Here is a 27990-nt window from a genome sequence, read left to right on the forward strand (position 1 = left end):
GCCAGGCTGGCCGATGCCGGGACCAGATCGCTGGCTGCTTCCTGAAGGGTCCAGGGCCGCCCAGGAGGAGAGGCCTCAGGAGCCAATACAGGGGGGTGGGTGGGGCACTGTAACAATTTCCTCAACCACATCTCAAAGGAAGTAAAAGGGACCTGCAGGCGGAAGAGGTTTGGGAAAGGGAAGGGAAGGGAAAAGAGGGCGACTGGTGGCAAACATGACAGAGTCTGGAGTACACAGGAAAAGCCAGTCCATCTTTACTGTAGTGAGTGCAGGATACAAATAGTTTACAACAACCTCTAACATTTTCTTAACCATTTGATAAAAAGTTCACTATAATATTTATTGTATAATGAAGGAAAAAAACAACACATTCAGGGAAAAATTGAGATTAACTTATTTTTTCTTAAAAGGTTCATCTCAAGGATGGCAACAAAGTCCAGCTTGTGCCGCCAAACGGTTTTACATGTTCAAACCGTGTACAGCTTCTTGTGTGAACTGTTGACTACAAACATTTACCAAATACATAAATCTCTTTTAAAAAAGCCATTTTAAATATAGCAAAGCAGTGTCTTCTTGCACAGCAAAGTGAAGTAAGTTTCTACAGAGAAATAAAAGTTTTACATTTGTAAAATCTTTTTCACATTCTAATCATCTAGCTTCTTATGATCCGATGCCAGGAGTTTTCTGGTTCCTTATTTACTATGTATTTCTTGTGCGCATGATGGTTAATACAGAAAATATGTTAATGCTTTATTAGCTGTCCTTACAGTAAAAGGAAATGGTAAAACATATATTGTTCTTTTAGAACAAACCCCTGATTTAGTCTCTTAACACAATGGACATAATTAGGGCTCAAAAGATGGAGTTTTGATTGGGACCATCTGTAGACATACAATGGTGACTTTCCCTTTCAATGTAGTACCAGGTAGACTGCTGAAGGAAGTACAGCTGCTGGAAACCATACTTGAACCAGTGCAATTTACTCTAGCTTTTTTTGTTTTTGTCTTTTAGTAATAAAATACTTCATCTGCAGGGATAAAATTTCTTGCGATGGTGTCATACAAAACACAGGAGTCCAAAAAGGGTAAGAAAAGTAGGTTCTAAAGTAACGTGGTTCGTGTCTTCCCCACTCTGAGCTGGTTCCCACCAGGAGATGCGTGTGTGTAATGTGTTCATACATGGGGCGAGGGTGCCTCTGTCAAGTCCATATGCTCTAAGTCACACTGGGCATATGAGAAAAGGGTTAACAGTCAAATACTCAGTTCCTGAAAATGGAATACATTGTTACTTGGTCAGTGTAATTGAAATACAAACTCCGAGCCTTGGTAATATTATTTTAGAAAACAGTAGTTGTACTGATTATAAACCTGCATAGAAAGAAAGACTATTGAGATACAGTCAGAAAAGCCATCTCGTAAGGCACACAAGAAAATAGACAGTAAATGTGAATGTGTTAACTCCTATCCCATATACAGCAGAAGTTCATGAACATGCATAAATAACAACCAAAGAAGCACTGAACACTTCAAAGCTATAAATGGTTTACAAAGTGGTAAGGATTATCTTGGAAATTCAGTGTTGGGAAACTGCGTTGTTTCAATTAGGTGTGACCTCATGAAGAAATGTGCCTGTAAGTTGTTCAGTAAAATAAGTATATTTAAAACAAAACAAAACAAAACCATTCTGAATAAAAGCCAAATGTCTAAACCGATGAGAGGGGAGAGTGTATCACCCTCCCTTTTTTGGCCTCTATCAAAATTTACTACCCAAAATGTCATTAAAAACAGAATTCCACTTTGCAGCTGTGAATGCCACAAGTTTATCCTGTACCTAACTACCTATGTGTCAGCCAGGAAATCTGGCTGATGATTTGTCACAAACAGCATATGAGGAAAATGTCACAAGGAACGCAATTTAGGGGGAAAAAGCAAAAACGTAAGTAAAAATTGTAGGTAGCTGCTTAATATTAAGTTTAAAATATAAAATAGCAGTAATTTTCAACCCTTATTTTGAGTTTCTCAAGAAAACGAGCATTTAAAAATCGACGATGAAAGATATACAGGACTTTGAATTTTGTCATGGCACAAGCCCAGGGAACTGCCGAACTTGCTGTCACCACTTAGCTGTCTTCCTGAGAGAGTAAGGCCTTGGTCAGCATCTCAGTTGAGGGCATCAGGATGGCAAGAGTCATGCCAAGGATCTGCACCATGAGAGGACTTCTCCCCACACTGAAGTGTCATTCAATGCACAGAGTGTCCAGAATGATAGTTATCTTGTAACCAGCTGCATCAATCTATTTTAGAGGGTCAAGAAACAAAGATCCCTTCCCCCACAAATATTCTTCCCTAATCATTTACCACTTATAAAACCTTTGTGCTCATCTACTATTTTGCCATTTTCTCTAATATTAATTAAATTAGGTCAGTTTTTCTACTATATTTTTTTTCCTCACAAAAGGCAAGTTTTAAATAATGCCTTATAAAATCTGTTACAACACATTTTACATTTATGCAGGATGAACTTAACATCAATTTTTTTTGCCACTTTGCTATTTATATACACATATAAAATATATAATAATGCTCAACCCATACGGCACAAAGATTACAATGTAACATCACACATTCACCACCAGTGAGGGGAGAAACCCCTTTATACAATCCTCTGAAAAGACTGGGCCAATAATTAAAATCCAAAGTACAGTATATTTAACAAAATAGTAAATATTAAACAGTGAATACTCTACTTAATAAGGATCTCACCTTTTCCCCCTAAATTGGCGGCAATCCACAAAAATATACCTTTTAATCTGGTGACCATACAATACATAGGTACTTACATCAAAGGTGATAATATATTTAAGATGCTATATACACAAAGAGTTTGGCTCAACTTTTAATTTACATATAGAATAATAAGTGTTCATGGCTTTTTTTTTCCAAGGTTCTGCTTGCAAGATATTTTTGTTTGTTTTTTTCCCCCTCTCAAAATAAAACTAAAAAGTTAAAACAAGATAAAGCTATTCTCTAAAAAAAAAAAAAGTTACAACATACAGCTTTGGCTTATATAAATAATTCATAGCAGAATGTGTTCAAAAGTAGTGAATATAATTTTATATATAGTCATCAATTTATAAGGGTGTTTTCTTTTATATAAAATATACATGAGCTAAAATCAGTTTCTTTAATTTTATGATATGAATGTAAAAAGAAACTTCTGACATATTCCAATTATAACTTAATATATTAATTTACTGTTAATGCTCTATATCTCTAGGCTAATATTTTCTGAATATCTCATGCGTGTTTTCTATTCTCTCTCTTTTTTATTAGCTAAAGATCACTTCTTTGACCCAATACATTTTTGCACGTGCAAAACAGTTATGTGTGGGGCTTTTTTGTTATGTTTTTTAATATCAACAGCCCTTTCCCATGCACCTCTTTGCAATAGAGACCCATGCCAGGTTGGGTAATTAATATAAATGACATTTTATGTACAGTATTGCTTTCTTGGTTCCTGCTTTTCTACTGCTCTGTTCTACAAAGCATTTTTCTTAAGTAACTACAGTCACCGCACAGTTAAATAAAACAAGTAGGGGCCCTCTAGGTTTCTGCAAGCTAGTGTGGGAGAATTATATATAGGGTACATGTTTCTCTGCAAAAACTGGTTATCTCATGAAACAAGTAGTCCAAGGAAGTGCCAGACTAGACTCTGCCTACAGGGTGCTGTTTGCCATGGTACGCACACCTGCAGATCTACAAGAGTTAGCAGGTAAGTGCCTGATTCTGTGTACGCAACACACACCCACACATACACACACTCACACCCACATACATATATATGTAAAGGGATATATATGTATGTATGTACATATAAATATATTTAACTCATGTCCTTATTTACCAGTTTAGATATGTAGAGCAGTTCACTGCAGTAACACAAAGTACAAACACCTGCCTGGAAGCCTTAGGTCACCCACGCATCCATCCGCATCCGCTTTACGGAAGGGCTTTCTCTGTCCTCAGAGTTTGGGGGCCGGCCGAGCACAACGGGAGAGTGGAAGTCGCCCCGCGGATCCTCCCGGTCACTGCCGTCATAGGAGCTGCTGGAGCTGCTCAGACTGTCCACAGGGGAGCGGCCCACTTCCTGCCGGGGCTGCGGCTGTGGGGCCTGTGGCGGCGGTGGTGGCGGCTGTGGCTGCTGCTGCTGCTGGAAGCCTGATGGGGTCATTCGATCCCGGGGAGGTGAAATTGGTTCTGACTTAATGTTGATGTTTTGGTTGGTATTAATGGATAAATTTGAACCCTGAGATAACTGCCCTCCAGCACTGAAGGAAAAAAACAAAGATCTGTTAGACAGCTGGTTTGTGAGTGCATCTGCACGAATGGGATACTACAGATACCACCGGACTGACAGAGAGCCCAGGGTCTGAAACACTGCCGTAACTCCCCAAGACTAGTTTTGGTGTTTCCTGCAGTGCTTCACACAGAAAAAATAACATATCCCTGGTAAAAACAGAAATGAGTACAGTCAAGATTTCTAGTGGCTGGTTCTGTTACCTTAATCTTGGTACTTCTGTGGCTGAAGTTTCCAAAACAGTGTCAGTGACTGACGTGTGGTGACCAACGTGGCAGAGGGACAGTGGCACCCTGACCCCAACTCCCTCTCTGCTCTGCTCTGCCTCTGTGATGGCACCCGCCACCTACGCTCACAGCAGCTCTCAGAAGGCAGCCACGTCACCCCACTCTCCAGACGAGTCTCAGAAAGGCTAAGTGAGTGGCTCAGAGGAGGACACAGTAAAGTGTGCACACGCCTCTTCCTTAGCCTGAGCACCAAGCCTTTTCTGCCTGCCTTTGCACAGCTATTTTTAGTGTGCTCATTTAGGATGCTCTGCACACGCCCGAGGGCCAAACACCTATGTAAGCAAAGAGATTTCCCTCAGATACCCCGGCCATTTCTCCATGACATAGTTCCCAAGTTGATGACCAAGGACAGTGTGTACTGTGGAGCTACCAAGATGCAGGGAGCCTCTCTGGGGACTTTTAGGCCAAGAGGCTGGAGGCCGGGTGTCCCATGTGTCCTGAGCAGGAGCGACACAGCTAACCTGTTACACTGTCCCCTCTTCTGGACTGTTCTCCTCCAGCTTCTCCTTGGGCTGACTATTCTAGTTTTACCAAAACACCACTCCTTCTCTTCCTGCTAGTGATGCCTGTCCTACCTTAGCACCACTGGAATCCCTTTTCACGCTGTCTGTAAGGAACATTCTCTTGCGAACCCTTCCTGGAGAGGTACAATGTGTGCAGTGGACTGGGGTCAACCACATGAATCCCCCGTAGCCTGACCCATACATAAGAAACCCAGCCCCTACCACCCTTCCCTACAATCCAGGGATAAAGCAACGGGCACAGCTCATTTTCTTATTCTGTCTGTTGATGTTAACCAAAGCAAGGAAAGAGAAGGGTGGCAGGTAGGCCTGAACACCTTCAGGTTACCTTTCTTCTACCAGTGGAATGAGACACAGGTTGGGAAGCGTAGGTAGAGGTTTGGTGAAAACATCTAGTCAGTTACTCACACGAGAGAGTTGAGGGCTGCTTGTCCTAAATGGTGCTGCTGCCAGGCGGACACCTGTCCCAGAGACAGCATTCCTGGCGAGTTGAAGCCCTGCAGTGCTGACAGGTCTGCACTAGTCAGCGAGTAGTCTAAAAAAGAAGGAAATGTTGCTTGTGTGTGTAATAAAAGGACCATATAACACCTGCTTTTCAAATAGTTGTGCCCAAAATTTTCTTAGTCTGAAAGAAGCCAGGTACTTCATAGCATCAAAAAACTCCCTTTGTGCTTAGTTGCTCAGTTGTGTCCAACGAGCCCACGAGGTCCTCTGTCCATGGGGATTCTCCAGCAAGAATACTGGAGTGGGTTGCAATGTCCTCCCCTCCAGGGGATCTTCCCAACCCAGGGATAGAACCCAGGTCTCCTACATTGCAGGCGGATTCTCTACTGACTGAGCCACCAGGGAAGCCAAAAACAAGCTTATGGTCTACAACTGACAAAAAATTTTCTTTCAGGAGGTTTCTAGGACCTAGCTATATTCAGTTGTCTGGGATTATTTCAGTAAAAAAGGTTTCAATTTTGTACTAAGTATTTATAGCTTAATTTTTCACAAAAAGTTGAGATACTTATTCCAGGATTGTAAACAGAAATAATAAAAATGCTGTCACTAAAAGATGTTCCTATACAATTGCTATTTAAAATATATATGCCCACCACTACCCTCATGAACAAAAGAGAAAACACTCCAGTTCATTCTGACTACAACTAGTTCAGCATGTCTCATATTTTTGAAGTACAGGGGAAGCAAAAAAGATTCAGGACCCCTTTTCATGGGCTGTCAAGCTTAGTGACATAGACATTATATTCACTATCATACAATTAACTATTGCATTTGTTCGAAGTACAGGAACTGTCAAAGATCCCTGATTGCATGCAAAATGAAAGTTCATGAAAAACTTCGTGTTATAAGACATAAATGCTTCAGTCATAATCATTTTGTCCAAGACATAGCATGTTAGTTATCATTCACATGTAGAGTTATTTCAGTTCAATATTAACATTTGTTTTTTTCCATTTAGTTCTAAAGAGAGGTGGCAAAAGCTCTTCTACTTTTAACTTCTTTTTTATGTCTTGAGAGAAGTATTTAAAGAAATTAGTCTCCCTGGTGAATTAGCATTTTAAAAAAGAAACTGAGTTTAAACAGCATAGCTGTGCTTGGGATCTTTTCTCAGTCACTGCTCTCTAACATTGCCTTGCCCCTCCCCACAGAAGCTGGGTCGGGGGGTCCATCACACTGTGCCTTCTACAGTGCCTCCAAGTCCTTCCAACTACCCATCTGACATGTCTACTTGTCATGATGTCTCTCCAGACACATCAAGTCTGACATGATCCCACTGGACTCATTATTTCCTCCAAACCTGCCTCTCTCTAGTAAATGGCACCAACTCTCCTGTAACTGTTCATGCCAAATCTGTGGGTGTTACCCTTGATACTTACTTCCACCACCACCAATCAAGTCTAGTCAATTCTAGCTACTGTCTCTCAAGCCTGCCCACATCTCACCGTCTCTATTGCCACCAGCCTAGTCCACACCTTTAGCACTCATTAGTTGGACTATCATAGTAGCCTCTTGTGTGGTGGCCCCATGAGTGCTGTAGTTAAGTGATCATACAAAACAAATATAGTCATGATACCGCTCTGCTTAAAACCTTTTAATGGCTTCCCAATGTCTCAAGATCATGTCCAAAAGTCCTCAGCAAGGCGTATGCATCCCAACCTCCCTCTGTGGTTTCAACTCTACAGTCATCTGGCCCTGTCAGCCATGCTCCTGCTGCCTCTGCACACAGTGCTCCCCGTTCCTGGGGCACTCTCCCTACTCTGCCTGGCTGAGGCAGGTCGAAGCTTCAGTATGGCCCTTAACACGATGGTGATAAATTACTCCTAGAGCTATTTGTCTTGTGTCTTTCTCCTCTGATAGACCCTTTGTTCCATTGTTAACTGTGCGCTTCTGTATATTTCCAGTGCCTGGCACAGTGCTTGTCACACAGAACACACTCAATCAATCTGTGCTGAATGGATCCATGAATAAGGTGAGAAGCTGGGAGTGATCTTACAGATGGGCATGAGCAAGTGTCTATATGATTCCTCCACACAGAACTACTGTACTTTTTGAAATGTTGCTCATTTATTCATCCCTGTACTGACTGACTGGCACGTGTTTGATTCTTAACTATGTACAGAAAGGTAGTTGATATACTAATGAAAGACAAAATATAGATGCATGGTTTAAAAAGATAAATACATTAAAGATAATGTGGTAACATTAAACAGAACAGGTGCTCTGAGAGAGAAGTAAGTAGTTACAGGAGTGAGACTGATAAGGGATGGTTTCAAGAGAATGTGACTCCATTTTTGTGTTTTGGTAATTCCTTCTGGACTTTGGAAAAAATATTCTTTAAAGCCAATGGCATTTCTAAAAACAAATATAGTGGGGTATCTAAGTTTTCTATTGGAAAAACCTGTCATGAAATGCTCAGTAAACTGTAATGTAATGGTGCCACCCAGCTCAAGAACTATCTCCTTGGCCAACGCTCCTTTGAACATTGTGGCTCACAAATTTTCTACTTTCCTCACCTTTTCAAGATCAGAGTATAAACTGGTAACCTCAACAACTCAGGACTTCCCCTCCATAGGTTACCAACTTGGGTATGTCTCCTTTTCCAGAATAAACCTGGGAGAAAATGTATGTCCCTAGACTAGTGTTGCTCATATAGCTGGTGACCAGGACAATGAAACAGAATTTCTATGAACGTATAATCCCTGGCTTTACTCTAGATTTAGTTGATGGATTTGGACATTTTCTTTTATATTGATTGTTGGAAAAGTTCGTAGACATTTCCTAAGAAGTTTTCTTTTCAACAAAACCATTTAAAGTTATTTTTGTTTTAAAAGAACTACTTGCAATTAAAGTAGCAATCAAATATATTAATGGCTCTGTACCCCTCAGGGAGCTCCACAGAGCAGGTTGAAAGACTGTGCTACAGCATTTACCCTGAAGTCTGAAATTAGATGATCTTTATTAATCTATCAGAATCACAAAAATGCCCTGCCCTGTGGTCTCTCAAAAACTGGCAAGGTATTTTTAACTCTTTCCCTCACTCCTCCTCCTTTTGAAGCATCAGGTGTTTGGCTCAGCTGGTGAGAAAGGGAAGCTCCCCCATGTGTCCTCTGCCAATCCTTAAATGGCACATCTAGAGAAACCTTCATACATCGGGCTCTCCACACAGTGAAAACACCCCTCCAATCACTGAAGTATTTTTAAACTTATCTATTATACTCCTTAAATAGGGTATTTGTGGATTGTGAAAAATCTAAATACCATGAATGAGTGAAAAGCTCACCTCAGAGGTGAGGAGTGACTGGCTTTGAAGAGAAATAAGAAAGCTCCTGGTCTTGCCCCCGAAGCACAAACAGTAGAAACCAAACGGGCTATCACAGGGAGGAAAATGTGACCTGCTGACACAGCCACCTAGATCCACCTCCCTTAGTTCCTAGGTCCCAAGGGATGCTGTCTTTCCCAAGGTAGGTTGACACAGCATACAGAAAAACATCTTATTTTAAAAGCTTGGAAGAGCAAGATGCTATGTAACAAGAACTACATAGAAAACACTAAGTGTTTTGCTCCGTTTGCTGTGCGTCATAATTTGATAAGAGCTAGTTGTTTCTCAGGGGTAAGCAGAAGTTCATGCTGGGGAATCTTTCTATAATCAATGTGTATTGTGTAATTTTTTCAAGACTAGCATGTGTTTCATTAACATATCCAACTGTGAATCTAAGAAACTTGAAATAATTTCAATAAATATATTTTTTAAAAAATCACAAAAGTACACACTGAAACAAAACAAATAAAAAAAAACCCACAAAAGGCAACAGGGCAGGCTCACCTGTGTTGTAGGCGGTCGGCATTGCTGAGTACACCAGGCCCTGCGGAGGCAGGCTTGGAGTTGTCACAGACACCACTGGGGTAGCTAGGGGTTGAGTGGCTTGAGAACTGCTTATCCTTTGGGTATTCTGTGAGAGAGTAGAAAAAAGTGTTATTCTATGAGTATTTATATTTAAGCTTAATATTTAAAATAGAACATTCAATTTAAAAGTGACATTTTTCACAGTTTTATGATGTGAACATCATTCCCTGAAGCAAGTGATTATGTGAAAACTTTAAAAATACTAATGAGAATAACTAAATATTTAATTTTAAGGGATGTATTTTACATTAATCATTCATTTTCTCCTAGTGCCTTTTTCAGAGAGTTTATTGATGTCAGAGATACATCCTTAAAATAGAAAACTTGCATTAGGGCTGATAACACTTATATGTTAACATAAATGAGGACTTGATGCCCCTTATAAAGACTGCCAGACTACCCTACCAAAGTAAGATATGTGTAGATTTTAAATACCTGAGGATAGCAAGGTTATCTGTGTATATATAGATTATAAGTCCATGAGAGTCCAAAAGAGTTCAAAACTACTTCTATTTGCTGGATTTACAAATTAACAGGGTTTTAAGTCATAGCTTACTAAACTGCAGCTTGTATTCATATTTCCTTCCCTGAGATCCTGCAGTTAACACACACACAAATATGTATATGTGTATGTATTTAGATATACATTTTTATTAAGATTTTTTTAAAGAGCAGTTTTAGGTTCACATAAAAATTGATGAAAAGGTACAGAGATTTACCATATACTCCCTGACCCTGTACATGCAGAGCCTCTCCCATCATCCAACATTGACCTGTTTTTTAATGGCAGACTCAGCCATGTATCCCTTCTTCAGACGCTTATGAATGGAGAAGCTTTGAGTAGAGAACTTTTAAATAAAATATAATACTTCTGATAGGGCTGTGGATGACCAATGGTAAATGCTTGCTGACCGACAGCATCTACATAGCATCCCATCTACAGTGGGAGTGAAACAAAATGAACTACAGAATAACCAAGTCAGTTTAAGACAGTCACCATTCTCTAAGGGTATAGGTATGAAAGAGCAGTTTCTCACAACACTGCCTCAAGCGAACACGTTCTAAAACTGAGAATCAGCGAAAGCGAGACTCCAAGTTTCATGCGGTTAGAATACAAGGCTAAAGCGTAACTCCAGGGTTTTTTTCTAAATGAAGAAATTACAGCCTGGTAACTGACATTTAGGGGGACTAAGCCATATCAAAGTATAATTCAGTGACCTTGAGATTACAGAAAGTCAGGATGTCATTCAGTTTTCTCTATCACTATTTCAAATGGTAATCAGATTGAAGACCTTTGGTTAGATCTAGATATTTCATATCTCGTTTTATTTCTTTTTAGTTTGTATTTTCTATCCAATCTTAAGTTAGAGGATATTAGAAAGACCACTCAGGCTATACTGGCCTGATTCTTGTCCCAGATTCACTAATTCCTGAGCACTGGAAAAATCCTTCACCCTCTCCAAATCTCTTTGGTTGTAAAGCAGAGAAGACGGTGATCGCTGCACTGCTGCTTTGCAGTACTACTGTGAGAATCTAGCAAGGCAACAGTAAGAAGTGCTTTGATAAATTAAGTACTTCGGAAATGTAAGATATATCCTTAAATTGTTCTAAGATACTCTCTGGCCCAAGATTTCTACATAACTGGCTTTTTTTTTTGAAGGTAAATATAGTTATTCCTTCTGATCCATAGCTATTCCCTTGGAGCTGTCAGAAAGGAGAGTTGTTCTAGAATTGCAAGACTTATAAAGGCATCTCTATAGCCTGGCTCTAAATGGGCCTTTAGTGTAGGTTCCAGGGCACTCACTTTGGGTCAGAGCCACTCATGATTCTATTCTAGAGCTCAAGCCAATTTGAACAACTTTCTAGATTCTAACAGATTGTGTCTCTGATTGTGATTTGGTTCTGACACACAGAACTCTGCATTTTAATTAAGTTTTAGAATTTGAATTAACTTAAGTTTTAGAGAATATCAATGACTATTTACAGTTTCTGGTTAAATGTTTGTTTCTTAGTCAAAAATATTTTTATGTGCTAGATTTTACAGTCTTCAAATACTTAGAAATTTACCTTTTGAGATTTTGTAATTGAGGGTATACTTTAAGGAATGTAAAAGTCAACATATAACAACTAGGTATACTTTTTTGTCTCAGCATCAAGTTAAAAATTGTAGTGCATTTTTGAGACAGAGATCTACTTTGAGAGAACAGAGATCTGTTCTCACAAATTTTGTCACTGAAACTTCAAGAGTCAAATACTAGGTGAAAAACAGTATGACATGGTCTAGCCTGGCTCTATCCATGCCCTACCTTCACCTCCACGGCAGTCTCCTAATGTGACCTCAAGATGGGGTGGTGGTGGTGTGTGTGTCTGTAAAACAGTGACACTCCAATATATTGGTTCTACCCATCAAGGCTCATAATCTCAATGGCACTGATTTCCACAGCCACTAGAGGGCAATATACTGCTAGATAATTCATAAATTCACAAGGAAGCATTCATGATTAACTTCTTAAGGGTATAAATAGTGAGATTTAATCTAAGACACATTATTTAATCTTAAACTATCATTTGCTAATCATTATTGCATCAGTAAGTAAAGTATTTGCCTAAAAGATACTTAAAATCTGCACATGATATAATCCAACACCACAAGAATTCCATGGCCAAGAGATTTCCATGGACTGTATAGGCTTTGGGGTCGCAAAGAGTCAGACACGACTTTCACTTTCATCACTTTCAGTGTATTTTAGTTATCCAATGTGAAACCACATCCAAAACTGTGAGAGTGATCACAAAGTTAAAGAAGAATCTTTAATTTTAAGGACAGAGCACAACCTTATTTGAAAAGAAACAAATTGTGCAAAACACACCAGCATGCAAATATATGTAATAATAAAATGTAAAACGAACAGATGCCTTTCCCCCATGCTTTCATGCAATCTAAACCCCTGCCCATGCTAAAAACTAAACATTTTCAAGTCTTTAGTTCCCTTAAAGTCACCTAATTAGCAGCTGACTTCGAAATCAGAAGATCAGTTCTGTGAGGTTTGAGTTTTAGTTCCCATAGAAAGAGCAACTGAAAGTTATTTTTAGTCAAATTTATTTTCTAGAAGAAAAGCCAATAGAAATCATTTGTTTTTGAAAAAAAGTAACAGCTACTATTAAGGACAGAGTATCTTCTGATAGAAAAAAAGGAAGTTTGTGTATGTTCAATTAAAGACATTCGTTTTAATAAACAGGGAACCCCCTTGTGGTTCAGATTGTCTCATGCAGGATGAAATAATTCTAACTCTGTGAAAAAGGTGACCTCACCAAAAATGATGTAATCTTTTTGAAAGAAAGAGAAACAACACAAGACAGTGTGTTACAATCTGAGGAACTGTGAGGGTGAAGTCATTTTCTAAAAATATATTAATAATTTGGGGAACTATATAAGGTATTTTATATCTTTCCTTAAAAAATTCTTTAACATGTCTTATGATCATGGGCAGCTATTGTTTATAAAGGCTCTATTTCAAAGTTTCCAGAACAAATAAAACAGGTCAAGATATATAATTATAAGTAGAAAAACCACATTCTGCAGTACCAGTGCTTGGTTCAGTTATTCAAAATGTTTGGACAGTATTTAACAGCAAGAAAAAAAAAATTTGTGTAACAAAGGGAACATTACTCAGATAAAAACATTGAAAAGAATTAGTACTTTCCATATCTTTTTCAATTCCATTCAAGTAGAAACCCACACTCACCAACTCCAATTCCTCTTCCTCCGACTGCACTCAGCACATAAGAGGAATAAGAGAGTTACTAAGACTGTTGGTACTTGAATATAAAATACTTCTTTAGAAAAACATGTTATCTGAACACTATGAGTTGTTTGGAAATCTAAAGAGAATGATTATATAGGCAGTGAGTACAAATATACATTATTTATTGTCTCTGTACCTGTAGCTGACTTCAAAAGACAGGAAAGATTCTTTTAAATTCTCTAGGGCCAGGATTTAAAGACCCTCCTACCCCAGTTTGTTCTGTTCTTATGCCATGCTGGGATAACATATAAAAGGATTTCCTAATCGTGAAACTAGTTTCTGTTTGGAATCTGGAGAACGCTAACACTATTTTTTTGTTTTTGTTTGTTCAGATGCTGAGTTGTGCCCAACTCTTTGTGACTCCATGAACTGCAGCACGTCAGGCTTCCTGTCCTTCACCATCTCCCGGAATTTGGCCAATACTTACATCTAAATCTTCCCATCCCTACCCTACCTGGTTACACAAGTACATTTATCTTAATTAAATTCTGTGGTGGGCAGAAATTATTTTGTTTTCTTTTTTCCCACAGTAACTAACACAGTATTATGAAACAATAAGAACTCAAATATTTGTTAATAAGTATAACAGTTTTACAAATTTATATATTTGCAAATATAATTTTCAAATGAGTATAATAATTTCAATGGAGAAAAGCCACATAAAGAAAATGAGAGGAGAAATGAACTGATAAATCATACAGAAAAGAGATGAATGAAACATATTGCTCCTTTTCTTTCTACACATATAAAAATATTAATATGCTAGAATAATCCAACTAGTTTTTAAAAATTATTTTACTTGAGTTAAGTCAAGCTTCTCTGCCAATCTGCAAAAGGTATCTTTATAAGCATCAGTGATCCATGAAGTCCCAATCTGAAAGCAGGTTTATCTGCAGACAACAGTGTGAAAGAGGAGTGAGGCTCATCACTGACTCTGAAAAATAACTACCTGGCCTATAAACTGCTGTTTCAAAAGTGGCAAAATCCTCTTCAACTGTTTTGTTATACATATCTTCACCCATCTCCAACTGTTAAGACACAACAAAATACTATAGGTGTGTGTGTATTCATTTTTCACTTTAAACTACATGGATAACAGTGTAAATACTGATAGTTTCTGGGGCAGATTTTAGAATTCCACAGAGATGCTTCATGAACTCTTAAAAAAGACCAAGATAACTGACAAGCTGCTAAATGTCAAACTTGTAGTTTGTCCATCAATTTTGCAGTTTATTACAATTCTTATAAACATATTTCTATGCCTTAAATGAAACTTCCTATAGTTTTTATTTCTGAAGGATAGTGGCAGTATTCCACATCCAGTTCCTGAAAGACGAACCAAATGACTAGGATTCTCCACTATAAAAATCACTATTTTTCTTTTTATAATCAACGATTATTTGGGGAGTGACATTCTGAGATTTATTAAATATGCTGTTTCTCCTTAATATTTATTAAATATCCTGTTTCTCCTTTTTGCTAACTTTAGTACTCATCCATTGACCTTGCCTTCAAGGTCTGCACTGTCGTGTTATAATGGTGATTTGCCATTTCGCTCATTCTTTCTACAGGCATTGATTAGAATTCTTCTCTAACGAAGAGCTGTCCCTTCTACATTTATTTATTCAATCATTAAGTAACAATCTCATTATTTTTTAATTCTTTGTGTTATAATGCAATAATATTATTTTTTTTTCTTTAAACCTTTATTTTTTGAGCAGTTTAGGCTGACAGCAAAACTGAGGGGCATACAGAGATTTTCCATAAACTCACATATACATAGCTTTCCCCATTACCAAAGTGGTACATTTGTTACCATTATCACCCAACATCCCTAGTTTACATTAGGGTTCATTCTTGGTGTTGCATAATTCTATGGGTTTGTTCAAATGTATCAATCATTATAATATCAGAGTGTTTCACTGCACTAAAATGCTCCGTGCTTTGCCTATTCATCCCTCCCTTTCTCCAACCCCTGATCTTTTTACTAAAAAAAAGAAAAGTTTTGCCTTTTCCAGAATGTCATATATAGTTGGAATCATGCAGTATGTAGCCTTTTCAGATTGGCTTCTTTCACTTAGTAACCCATATTTAGTTTTCCTCCATTTCTTTTTATGGCTCAATCACTTATTTCTTTTAGCACTGAAAAGTACTCCATTGTCTGGATGTACCACAGTTTATCCAGTTACCCACTGAAGGACATCCTGGTTGCTTCCAAGTTTTGACAATTATGAATAAAGCTGCTATAAACATCCACGTGCAAGTTTTTATGCAGGTAAATACCAAGGAGTGTGATTACTGGATCATATGGTAAAAGTATGCTTAGTTTTGTAAGTGGAGAAGGAAATGGCAACCCACTCCAATATTCTTGCCTAAAGAATCCCGTGGACAGAGGAGCCTGGTGGGCTGCTGCAGAGTCGGTCATGACTGAAGCGACTTAGCATGCATGCGTGCACTGGAGAAGGAAGTGACAACCCACTCCAGTATTCTTGCCTGGAGAATCCCAGGTACAGAGGAGCCTGGTGGGCTGCCGTCTGTGGGGCTGCACAGAGTTGGACACAACTGAAGCCATTTAGCAGCAGCAGCAGCAGCAGCAGCAGTTTTGTAAGACGTTACCTGTCTTCCAAAGTGGCTTACCATTTGGCATTCCCACCAGCAATTTGTGACAGTTCCTATTGTTCCACAAACTCACCAGCATTTAGTGTTCTCACTGTTTCAGATTTTGGCCATTCTAACATGCATGTAGGAGTATATCATTGTTGTTTATTTTGTGGATCATGCCTATAGTGTTATATCCAAAAATGCATCACCATACCCAAGGTCATTTAGGTTTTCTCATTTATTATTGTCTAAGAATATTAGAGTTTCACATTTAAAAATTTTGGTCTGCGATCCATTTTGAGTTAATTTTTGTGAAGAGTCTGAAACCGAGTAGGGCCCTGTTGGGCTCCCAGGCACAGAGGCCTTTCTGTCCCCCATTTCTTGTAAGCAAGACTTTCTACATGCATTGATTACAATTCCTCTCTAAGAGCTGTCCCTTCTCCATTTATTTATTCAGTCACTAAGTAACAGTCTATTTTTTATTCTTTGTGTTATAATCCAATAATATTATTATTTATTTTATTGTTTAAATTATTCTAGATCTGGCCATTGGGAGCTCCTCTGAAAGGTTGGTTCCTGTGACTTGACATGTATTTCCTTATCTGCTGGCCCCTCTGGATCAATGTGTATTTTCCTGGCCCTAGCTCTACAACTGATCACTTCTGCAAGGAGGCTTGATTCCTGTCATTGGAAAATAGTGTTTAGAAACTAGGACCTGAGGTCTAGGTGCTCGGTTTCCAGGTGTCACTGATTTAAGACTCAGCAGTCAGAGCGAGGAAATATCAGATGTATTCGAATTCATGTGTACATACATCTATACTTTTGTATCTATCTGTATATATGTTTAAAAAAATACATTTATACCGAAACCTCCAATATAAATCCAGGAAAATAGGGTTCATTATAACCTTCCCATTCACCTTGCTTAACTGAAACTTTATTTCTCAAAAAACCTGGCTTTATCTACAATGTATAGTATTCACTTATTTAAGGGTGTGTGTGTCTGTGTGTGTTTAACAAATTTACCATCTTGAGCGATAGCAAAGTTATTTAGACCAGTTCATCCCCTTCCATATTATATCACTCATTTTTAATAATTATTCATGTATTTCATCTTGGGTTCCCCTGGAATCCTGGTAGATTTTTTTAACTGCATATAGTTAAAAAAAAAAATCACTCTGTATTGTATAGTTTTGTAGGTTTTATCAAAAGCATAGATTCATGTATCCAACAATACAGTATCACATCCCCTCAAACATTCCCTACACTACTCCTTTTGTAGTCAACTTCTCTCCCTACCCCTGGCAACTACGTATCTGTTCTCCATTTTCCAGAATGAAATATAAATGTAATCATATCTTTTGGATTTGGCTTCTTTCAATTAGCAAAATTCATTTAAGATTCATTTATACTGTCATGAATTAAATTCATCCTTTTTTTTTTTTTTAATTGCTAAGCAATATTCCTTTCTGCAGATGTACCAGAGTGTGTATATGCATTCAGCTGCTGGAAGGTTATTTCTGTTGTTTTCTTTGGGGGAAATTAGTGAAAAACACAGTTTCTGTGTAAGCATGGTTTTCAATTCACTTGAGTAAATTCTCTAGAAGCAAGACTGTTCGGTTGTATGACAAATACATATTTAACTTTATAAGAAGTTGCCAAACTGCTTTCTGAAGCGGCCCTACTCTTTTGCATTCTAAGTAGGAATACATGAGAATTCCTTTTGTTCTGCATCATTGCCAGAACTTGGCACTTATAGTTTTTTTGGTTTTGTTTTTGTAATTTTAGCCACTCTTACCAGGTATGCAGTTGTATCATTCTGGATACAAATCTTCTACTAGATCGCTGATTTTGTAAATATTCTCTCCTAATCTGTAGACTGATTTTTTATTCTCTGAACAGGGCCTTTTCATGGAGTGAATCTTAAACTTTGATAAATAGCTATATATCCATTTTTTATGGACTATGCTTTTGGTGTAATTCTCTAATGTTTTCTTCTAAAGTGTCACAGTTTTGTGTCTTATATTTGGATCTATAATACATTTTGAGTTAACTTTTGTACAAGGTATGAATTACACTTTGAGGTTCTGTTTTTGTATACTGACGTTAAACTGCTGCAGCACCGTTAGTTGTACTGACTGTCCTTACTCCACTGAACCGCCTTACTACCTTTGTAAAACACCAACTGAATATATTTTCTGGGCTCTCTTTGACCTATGGTGCTCATCTTTTTGCCAGTACCACACAGTCTTTTAAAAAATATTTATTTATTTGGCTATGCCAGGTCTTAGTTGCAGCATATGGGATCTAGTTCCCTGACCAGGGATTGAACCCAGGCTCCCTGCATTGGAAACATAGAGTCTTAGCCACCAGACCACCAGAGAAGTCCCCCACACATTCACTACTGTAGCTTTTATACTATGTCTTGAAACCAGGAAATGTTAGTCTATCTTGTTCTCTTCAAAATTGTACTGGCTATTGTAGTTCCTTTGCCTTTCCACACATTCTTAAAATTCGCTTGCTGATACCTACAAAAATCTGTGCTGTGATGTAAACCAGGGTTGTGTTTAATCTTCCAACCAATTTAGGAAGGAATAACGTCTTGACATAGGTTTCCCTGGTGGCTCAGTGGTAAGGAATCTGCCTTCAATGCAGATGATGTGGGTTTGATCCTTTTAGGTTGGGAAAATCCCCTGGATAGGAAATGGCTACCAACCTCGATATTCTTGCCTAGAAAATCACATGGACAGAGGAGCCTGGCTGGCAATAGTCCATGGGGTCACAAAAGAGCTGGACACAACTTAGCAACTGAAAACAACGTTATTTGGCTCTTTGGTTTCTTTCAACAATCTTTCATAGTTTTAGCGTGAAAATCATATGGTTAGATTTGTAGGTATTTTTTGAGTAATGTTTAAATGATATTTTAAAATTTCATACTCCAACATGAAACTTCCACTGGAAGATTTTTTGGTAGGTTCTTTATGCTTTTCTACATATTATATCTTCTATGAATGTTTAATTTCTTCCTTCCCAGTATGTATGCTATGCATTTGATTTTTTTGCCTTACTGCCTCATCTAGGACTTCCAGTATAATGTTGAATATGAGTGGTGAGAATAAAACATCACTGTCTAGTTTCTAATATTATTTTACTAAAGACTGAAGTTTCCCCTTATTAAGTATATTAGTTGCAGAATTTCTGAAAACAGTCTTCATTAGGTTAAAAAAGTTCCTTTCTTCTCCTAGTTTGGTGAAACTTCTTTTTATTATGAATAAAAGTGGAATTCTTTTAACATGGTAAATTATAGTGATAAACTTAGAATCAGCCTTTGGTCTGACTCCTTTTCTCTACTTTAAGTTTCATTAATTTCTGCTCATTTTTTCCTTTTCTTCTGGTTCCTTTCGGTTAAGTTTGCTCTTTTTTCTCTCCTAAAGTAAAAGCTTACTGATTTGGGACCTTCCTCTTTTCTAATATAAATGCTATTAATTTCCCCTCTCAAAACTCCTCCTAGTTGGTCTTCAAAATTCTGATATGCTATAGATTTCAAAATTTCTCTTGCCTCATGAGCTATTTAAAAACATGTTCTTTAATCTCTATATGTGGAGGTTTTCCTGTTGTCTTTCTGTTATTGATTTTATTACGGTCAGAGACTGTAATCCATATGATTTCAATTCTTTGAAATTTGCTGAGGTTTTATGACACTGGATACCCTGCTGCATGTTGCAAATGCACTAAAGAAAAAATTTATGTTCTGCTATGCAAAGTGAAGGGTTCTATAAATGTCTCTTATCGGGCTGGTTAAATATTTCTCAGTCACCCAGATCCTTAACTGAATTTTCTGCCTACTTGTTCTATCAACTACTGAGAGAAGAGTGTTGAATATTCCAACTATAATTATGGATTTTTCTCTTCTACTTTTTAGTTGTATCATCTTTGTTTTCTGTATTTTGAATGTTTCCTGTTAGGTGCATACACATTAAAGATATTTCTTGGAATATGTAATATTCTTCTTTCAGTTCAGTTCAGTTCAGTCGCTCAGGCATGTCCAACTCTTTGTGACCCCATAGACTGTAGCACACTAGGCTTCCCTGTCCATCACAAACTCCCGGAGCTTGCTCGAACTCACGTCCATCGAGTCGGTGATGCCATCCAACCATCTCAACTCCTGTCATCTTCTTCTCCTCCTGCCTTCAGTCTTTCCCAGCATCAAGGTCTTTTCAAATGAGTCAGTTCTTTGCATCAGGTGGCCAAAGTACTAGAGTTTCAGCTTCAGCATCAGTCCTTCCAATGAATAATTCAGGACTGATTTCCTTTAGGATTGACTGGTTTGATCTCTTTGCAGTCCAATATGAGTCCAAGGGACTCTCAAGAGTCTTCTCCAATACCACAGTTCAAAAGCATCAACTCTTTGGTGCTCAGCTTTCTTTATGGCCCAATTTGCACATCGATACATGACTACTGGAAAAACCATAGCTTTGGTAGACAGACCTTTGTTGGCAAACATTTGTCAGCAAATATTCTTTATCCTTTTTTTAATTTATTTTATTTTTTTAACTTTACAATATTGTATTGGTTTTGCCATGTATCAAAATTCTTTATCCTAGATAATATTTCTTATTGTGAAGTCTACATTGTTTGAACTTATTATGGCTGTACTCGCTTTCTTTTGGCTAATGTTTGCATAGTATATTTTCCTCCATCTTTTTACCTATGTCTTTATATTTAAAGTAGAGTCCTTATAGATATTATATAGTATGACCTTTTTATTTTTTTTAAAAAACCAATCTGACATTTTGTCTTTTAACTGATGTTTATTACCATGTTTATTTGTATAGTTGGATTAAAATCTACAATCTTGTTAGCTATATTTCATTTGCTCCATCTGTTCTTTATTTTTTGCCCTTTCTCCCATTTCTTGGGATATTGAAGCATATTTTGTATTTCCATTTTATCTCTATTGCCTTATCATTTATACCTCTTTTTATTTCCTGCAGTTTTACTTGGGTTTACAAAATCTGCTTTCAGTTAATTTGAGTTAAACTTCAAATGTATACTTCATCATGTGTAAAGACCTATAAAAGTATATTTCTAATTCTCCGCTCTGTTATCATGTTAGGTTGATAAGTAATTGTGGTTTCGCACTATTGAACTCTGCTGTTTGATATTGGAATACATTCTTAAGTAAATGTGGTTATGTCACACATCATTTTAATGTACAATTCTCACTTTATTTTTTTGCTAATGACTTACTTTGTGTGTATGTTAATCACAGTCGTGTTCGATTCTTTGTGACCTCATGGAGCCTGCCAGGCTCCTCTGTCCATGGAATTCTCCAGGCAAGAATACCGGAGTGGGTTGCCACTTCCTCCTCCATAATAACTTACTACTTGCTGTTTATATTTATTTTAGACTAGTGAAATGATGTTAGACAAAAAGCAAATTCGAGCCATTTTCTTATTCAAGTTTAAAATGGATTGTAAAGCAGCAGAGACAACTTGCAGTATCAACAACGCATCTGGCCCAGGAACTGTTAACAAACATACAGGGCAGTGGTAGTTGAACAAGTTTTGCAAAGGAGAGAAAGCCTTGAAGATGACGAGCACACTGGCCAGCCATCAGAAACTGACAATGACCAAGTGAGAGGATCATCACAGCTGAACCTCTTACAACTACAGCCGAAGTTGCCAAAGAATTCAACACTGACCATTGTACAGTCGGTTGGCATTTAAGCAAACTGGAAAGGTGTAAAAGCTCAATAAGTGGGTGCCACAGGAGCTGACTGAAAAATAAAAGAAACTGTCATTTTGAAGTGTCATCTTCTTTTATTCTATGCAACAATGATGAATCATTGCTTGATGGGATTGTGATGTATGACAAAAAGTGGATTTTATACGACAACCAGCAATGACCAGTTCAGTGGTTAGACTGAGAAGAAGCTCCAAAGCACTTCCCAAAGCCAAACTTGTACCAAAAAAAGATCACAGTCACTGGTGGTTTGCTGCCTGTCTTATCCACTATGGTTTTCTGAATGCTGATGAAACCATTACATGTGAGAAGTATGTTCAGCAAATCAATGAGATGCATCAAAAACTGCAATGCCTACAGCTGAAATTGGTCAACAGAATGGGCCCAATTCTTTTCCATGACAACGTCTGACCACACATTGCACAATTAATACTTCAAAAGTTGAATGAATAGGGCTACAAAGTTTTGCCTCATCCACCATATTTACCTGACCTCTTGCCAACCAACTACCACTTCTTCAAGCATCCTGACAACTTCTTGCAGAGAAAATGCTTCCACAACCAGCAGGAGGCAGAAAATGCTTTCTAAGAGTTCGCTGAATTCCAAAGTATGGGTTTTTATGCTATAGGAATAAATAAACTTATTTCTTGTTGGGAAAAATGTGTTGATTATAATGATTCCTCTTTTGATTAATAAAGATATGTTTGAGCCTAGTTATAATGATATAAAATTCGTGATCCAAAAACCACAATTACTTTTTCACCAACTTAAGATTAATATATTTTATTTCTACATGTGCTGTAAACACAAAAGTCACTGCCACTACTTTTGCTTTAGAGAGTCAACTATCTTTTGAAGCAAGTAAGAAGAGGGAAAACAGCCAGATCTTGGTTTCTAATAACATTCTCCAAAAACAGGCCAAGGTTCCTCAGAGAAATGCCTGATTGTAGAACTGGAGCAGAAAATACACAAGATGATCCTGAAGCATTCCAAAGTAACCAGAAAATAAAACAGTAACTCCCCTACCTTTACCCCCGCTAAAAAAAACCCCAAAACAACAAGAGTATATAAAAGGGGACAGGAACCAAGTGAATAGTCCTCAATAGCTAAAGCTGGAACAATTTGAGCAACAGAATAAACCAGCACTGGTAGAATCATACATTAACAAAGTTTAGTACTACTACAACCCAAAGTATAAAATCAATGTACGTGAGTTCATATTAATATAAATAAATGATTAAATGACAGAGAACAATAAGTGACCTGTGTAGAACAACTCCAAATAATGTATAATCTGTCCTAAAAGAGGTGGAATATAACCTCCATTCCTTATATGTGGGCCTCACACAGTAAGTTCCTTACAAAGAGGGCAGTATGGGAAGGGGGAAAAGAGTAGCAAGTGAAATACTACACCATACACCAGCAAGGTTATCAAAGTGATCAGCAGTCATGGAAATAGTATGTACCCTTGATATAATGTGATGAAAAGGGCACATTAGTTCCATGACCTTCCTCCTCCCTCAAATGTGTAACACCAGCCTAACCATGAGGAAAACATCAGAAACACTCCAACTGAGGAACATTTTACAGCATATCTGACCAGTACTCCTCAGAATTGTCAAGGTCACTAAAGTAAGTAAAGTCGTAGATAAATTTCAAAGACAAGAAGAACCTAAAAAGACATGACTACTATGTCTACTACTACTAGACATACTACTATTCAATACGGTATCCTGGATTAGATTCCAGAACAGAAAAAGACATAAGGTTAAAAACTAAGAGTATTTGAATACTCTGGACTTTAAAACAATGTATAAATGGACTTTATAACAGTTTATCAACATTGACTCATTAGCTGTAATATTAATCTGTTAGTAACAGGAGAAACTGAGTGTGAAGCATATGGGAACTTTCTGTACTATCTTTGCAATCTTTATATAAATTTAAAACTGTTCTAAAATTGAAATTTATAAAATGGAAGACAAAATTAACTTTATTTTTAATCTTCATTTATTCCATTTCCATTCTTTATTTTTATTTATTGTACAGACCCAAGAATTTTCTGGTAGCATATTCCTTCTTCCAAAGGACATCCTTTAATATTTTTTGTAGAGTATGTATGTCTCTCGGCAATAAATTCCCACATTTTTGTTTGAAAAAGTTTTTATTTTTTTTTCATATCTTGAAAGATATTTTTGCTGGGTACAGAATTCTAGGTTGAGAGGAGGTATTGCTTTGTTTTTTTGTTTTCTTTTGACTCTTCTCTTTACATTACAGTTTGGGTAATTCTATGGACAGATTTTTGTAACACTGCGTAGGAGGCAGTGACTAAAACCATCCCCAAGAAAAAGAAAGAAAACAAAGCAAAATGGTTGTACGAAGAGGCCTTACATATAGCTGAGGAAAGAAGAGAAGCGAGAGGCAAAGGAGAAAAGGAAAGATATACCCATCTAAATGCTGAGTTCCAAAGAATAGCAACGAGAGATAAGAAAGCCTTAAGTGAACAATGCAAAGAAATAGAGGAAAACAACAGAATAGGAAAGACTAGAGATCTCTTCAAGAAAATTAAAAGATACCAAGGAATACTTCATGCAAGATGGGTACATTAAAGGACAGAAACAGTACGGCCCTAACAGAAGCAGAAGAGATTAAAAAGAGGTGGCAAGAATACACAGAAGAACTGTACAAAAAGGCCTCAATGATCTGGATGACCGCAATGGTATGATCACTCACCTAGAGTAAAACATCCTGGAGTGTGAAGTTACATGGGCATCATTACTATGAACAAAGCTAAAGGAGATGATGGAATGTCAAATGAACTATTTCAAATCTGAAAAGATGATGCTGTTAAAGTGCTACATTCAATATGCCAGCAAATTTGGAAAACTCAGCAGCGGCCATAGGACTGGAAAAGGTCAGCTTTCATTCCAATCCCAAAGAAAGGCAATGCCAAAGAACGTTCAAACCACTGCACAATTGCACTCATTTCACATGCTAGCAAGGTAGTGCTCAAAATCCTTTAAGCTAGGCTTCAACAGTACGTGAATCGAGAAAACCCTCAGATGTACAAACTGGATTTAGAAAAGGCAGAGGAACCAGAGATCAAACTGCCAACATCCGTTGGACCATAGAGAAAGCAAAGGAATTCCAGAAAAACATCTACTTCTGCTTCCTTGACTATGCTAAAGCCTTTGACTCTGTGGATCACAACAAACTAGAAAATTCTTAAAGAGATGCAAATACCCCACCCACCTTATCTGCCTCCTGAGAAATCTGTATGCAGGTCAGGAAGCAACAGTTAGAACTGGACATGGTACAAGACTGGTTCCAAATTGGGAAAGGAGTACATCAAGGCTGTATATTGTCACCCTGCTTATTTAATTTACACACAGAGTACATCATATGAAATGACAGGCTGGATGAAGCTCAAGTTGGAATCAAGATTGCTGGGAGAAAATAAATATCCTCAGATATGTAGATGATACAACCCTAATGGCAGAAGTGAAGAGGAACTAAAGAGCTTCTCAATGAAGGTGAAAGACGAGAGTGAAAAAGTTGGCTTAAAACTCAACATTCAAAAAATGAAGATCATGGCATCCAGTCCCATCACTTCATAGCAAATAGATGGGGGAAAATGCAAACAACGACAGATTTTATTTTCTTGGGCTCCAAAATCACTGTGGAGAGTGACTGCAGCCATGAAATTAAAATATGCTTATTCCTTGAAGAAAAGCCATGACAAACCTAGACAGCATATTAAAAAGCAGAGATATCACTTTGCTGACAAAGGTTCATCTAGTCAAAGCTATGGTTTTTCCAGCAGTCATGCATGGGTGTGAGAGTTGGACCATAAAGAAGGCTGAGCGCCAAGAAATTGATGCTTTTGAACTGTGGTGCTGGAAAAGACTCTTGAGAGTCCCCTGGACAGCAAACAGATCAAACCAGTCAATCCTAAAGGAAATTAACCCTGAATATTCACTGGAAGGACTGATGCTGAAGCTCCAATACTTTGGCCACCTGATGCGAGGAACCAACTCATTAGAAAAAACCCTGATGGTGGGAAAGATTGAAGGCAGGAAGAAAAGTGGGAGACAAGAGGATGAGATGGCTGGATGGCATCACCAGCTCAATGGACATGAGTTTGTGCAAATTCCAGGAGATGGTGAAGGACAGGAAACCCTGGCGTGCTGCAGTCCATGGGGTGGAAAAGAGTCAGACATGACTGAGAGCAGCAACAACTTCTGTTTATATTTCAGTTTGGGCAATTTTTACTTACAGTAAACCTACAGGTCTTCCTCCTGCCAGGCCTTTAGTGCAGAGTCTGAGTTAATTTAATTAAGAACTAGGCTGAGTCTGTGTTTCGTTGCTGGTATTGTTACCCTCAGTATAGTTACCACAGGCCTCAAATGCCTCTGGGGGCAGTGGGAGACTGGTTTGCTAGAGGTTTTTTTGCTTGTTTTTTCCCCAAAGAAAACTGCTACATTCTCAGTTTTAAGCCTTCTCCTTTGTGTTATGCATCAGGCTGCAGCCTTCTCAGAAATTCTGCCATGATATGGCACTGTTCCTTCACCTTCACCGCAGGCTGAGAGAGTTTCCCTTTCCCATTGCCCCAGTACAGACGGAATTCACCAGTCCCCTAAGGGTGACCATTTGTGTTGTTCATCTCTTCATAGATTAAGACTCCTATTCCACAGGAGTGAAACAGAAGTACCCAGAGAAAACTTTTTGCCCATACTGTAGTGGTGGCTCTTCCCCTATCCCAGCTGTATACCAAAGAAAAGATTTTTTTCAGAACATTTCCAATTTTTTCTGCAAGAGAGAATAAGACTTGCCCTATATCACTATCCCAGAGGTTTTACAGAGCTCTGCCAGTGAACACTTGGTCTCCAGAAATTCACCAATCACCCTAGCTTAATTCATTATCTGTGTCTTGCCCAGATAAGTCCATGCTCCAATGTTCTCTCCCTGCAGTATCTGTCCCTCCCTAGAGTCTGGGCCAGCTGGTTGCCCTGAAATCTCAATACTACAACGTGTTCAAGAAAAACTATGAACTTGCTTGTCCAACATTTTTTTAGTGTAAGGCTGGGAACAAGTTTTCAGTTTTCTATATCTCTGAATGAAAAAGCACTTTGCTTTTTGACTTAATGAGTTTCAGTTTTGGCTCTCTTTTGCACTATGTTGGACCAGTACTGACCTTTCCCTTGGTCTCCTTATCTTACCTAGCGAAGATCACAGTTTGAGCTTCAAATGACACAATGCACATAAAGAAGTCTGGGAATCCATAAAGTATTATACAGTGTAGAATAATTATCTAAACCTTGATAGCACTGCTTTTACTTAAAAATCTATCAAATGGCAAGTTCAGCAGCTGCATAGTAGAAAGACCACCTGGTACATCACATTGATTGTTTGAAGTCAGACAGATAAAACTTGCATATATAACTTTTTCTGTAGAAAGCTAAGGTGATAAACATTCTCCCCTTCTTCACAGACCCAGGATACAAAAGCAAACGAGGCTGGAACATTTTTAAGGAATAGAGTGGGAAGACCTATATTCTTTATAGAGTTAAATGAGAAGGTTATTTGAGAAGGAGTAAACAAAAAAACTTATTAGCAGAAGTTTTTACGCATTCTTTCCTATTCTATAATAGTTTTCTTTGTATGTAGAACTTTCTAATAGAGTTTTTATTACAGAAAAGAATATGCTAAAGATACTGAAACTACGCAAAAGCACAGAGAAGTACTTAAGTCAAGTTTAATTTATCAAATTGAGGATGAGATCTCTAAGTAAAGATTCCAGCCCAGTAAATGAAAATTAACATAATAACTTCTCCATATTTAGCTTTAATTTAAATAACCATTAAGTAGGTTTATCTCCGTTTTTTTCATAATCTGTTTCTGTATATTTAAAATAGACTTGTCTCTTCAAATGCTAATTTCCAATAGAAATACTCATTAGGAAAAGGTCTAGATCCCATGGAAGTATAGAAAATTCCAAAGGAAAACATATACTATGTATAAAATGCATGTTTTAAAGAATGAAAGGTTTAACGTACCAGTGGAGGCATCATGCCCTTGCTGGAAGGGGGGATGACAACTCGAAGATCTGGTTTTCGACTGTTCATTCCAAGACTGCCACCACCTGGAGGAGGGGGAGACTTTGTAGGCATAACTTTGCCTAAACTATTTGCACCAGTAGTTCCGATCAAATTTGGAGAAGCTCTTGAGTTTACAAATCCATTCCCTGGAAAAAAGAGAAGTCATTC

At 37.8% G+C, this 27990-nt stretch overlaps 1 protein-coding gene across 15 annotated transcripts in view; it reads right to left on the bottom strand.

Annotated features, from left to right (window-relative positions):
- Positions 1-232: 232 nt before the first annotated feature.
- The window catches only part of MEF2A (myocyte enhancer factor 2A), a 169113-nt gene continuing 141355 nt past the window's right edge, over positions 233-27990 (bottom strand). For 10 of the 15 annotated variants that reach the window (XM_055555864.1, XM_055555863.1, XM_055555858.1 and 7 more), the window contains 5 exons: positions 27781-27968; positions 13319-13342; positions 9492-9618; positions 5573-5699; positions 233-4327 (listed from right to left, as the gene is read on the bottom strand). In XM_055555864.1, coding sequence (XP_055411839.1) covers positions 3967-4327; positions 5573-5699; positions 9492-9618; positions 13319-13342; positions 27781-27968 — 827 coding nt within the window. In that variant the 3' untranslated portion in view covers positions 233-3966. The remainder of the gene's footprint in view (positions 4328-5572; positions 5700-9491; positions 9619-13318; positions 13343-27780; positions 27969-27990) is intronic. The other 5 variants (XM_055555867.1, XM_055555861.1, XM_055555860.1 and 2 more) reach the window with 3 other exon arrangements.

The sequence above is a fragment of the Bubalus kerabau genome, chromosome 19 (genome assembly GCF_029407905.1).
Source record: "Bubalus kerabau isolate K-KA32 ecotype Philippines breed swamp buffalo chromosome 19, PCC_UOA_SB_1v2, whole genome shotgun sequence".
NCBI classification, from domain to species: Eukaryota; Metazoa; Chordata; class Mammalia; order Artiodactyla; family Bovidae; genus Bubalus; species Bubalus kerabau.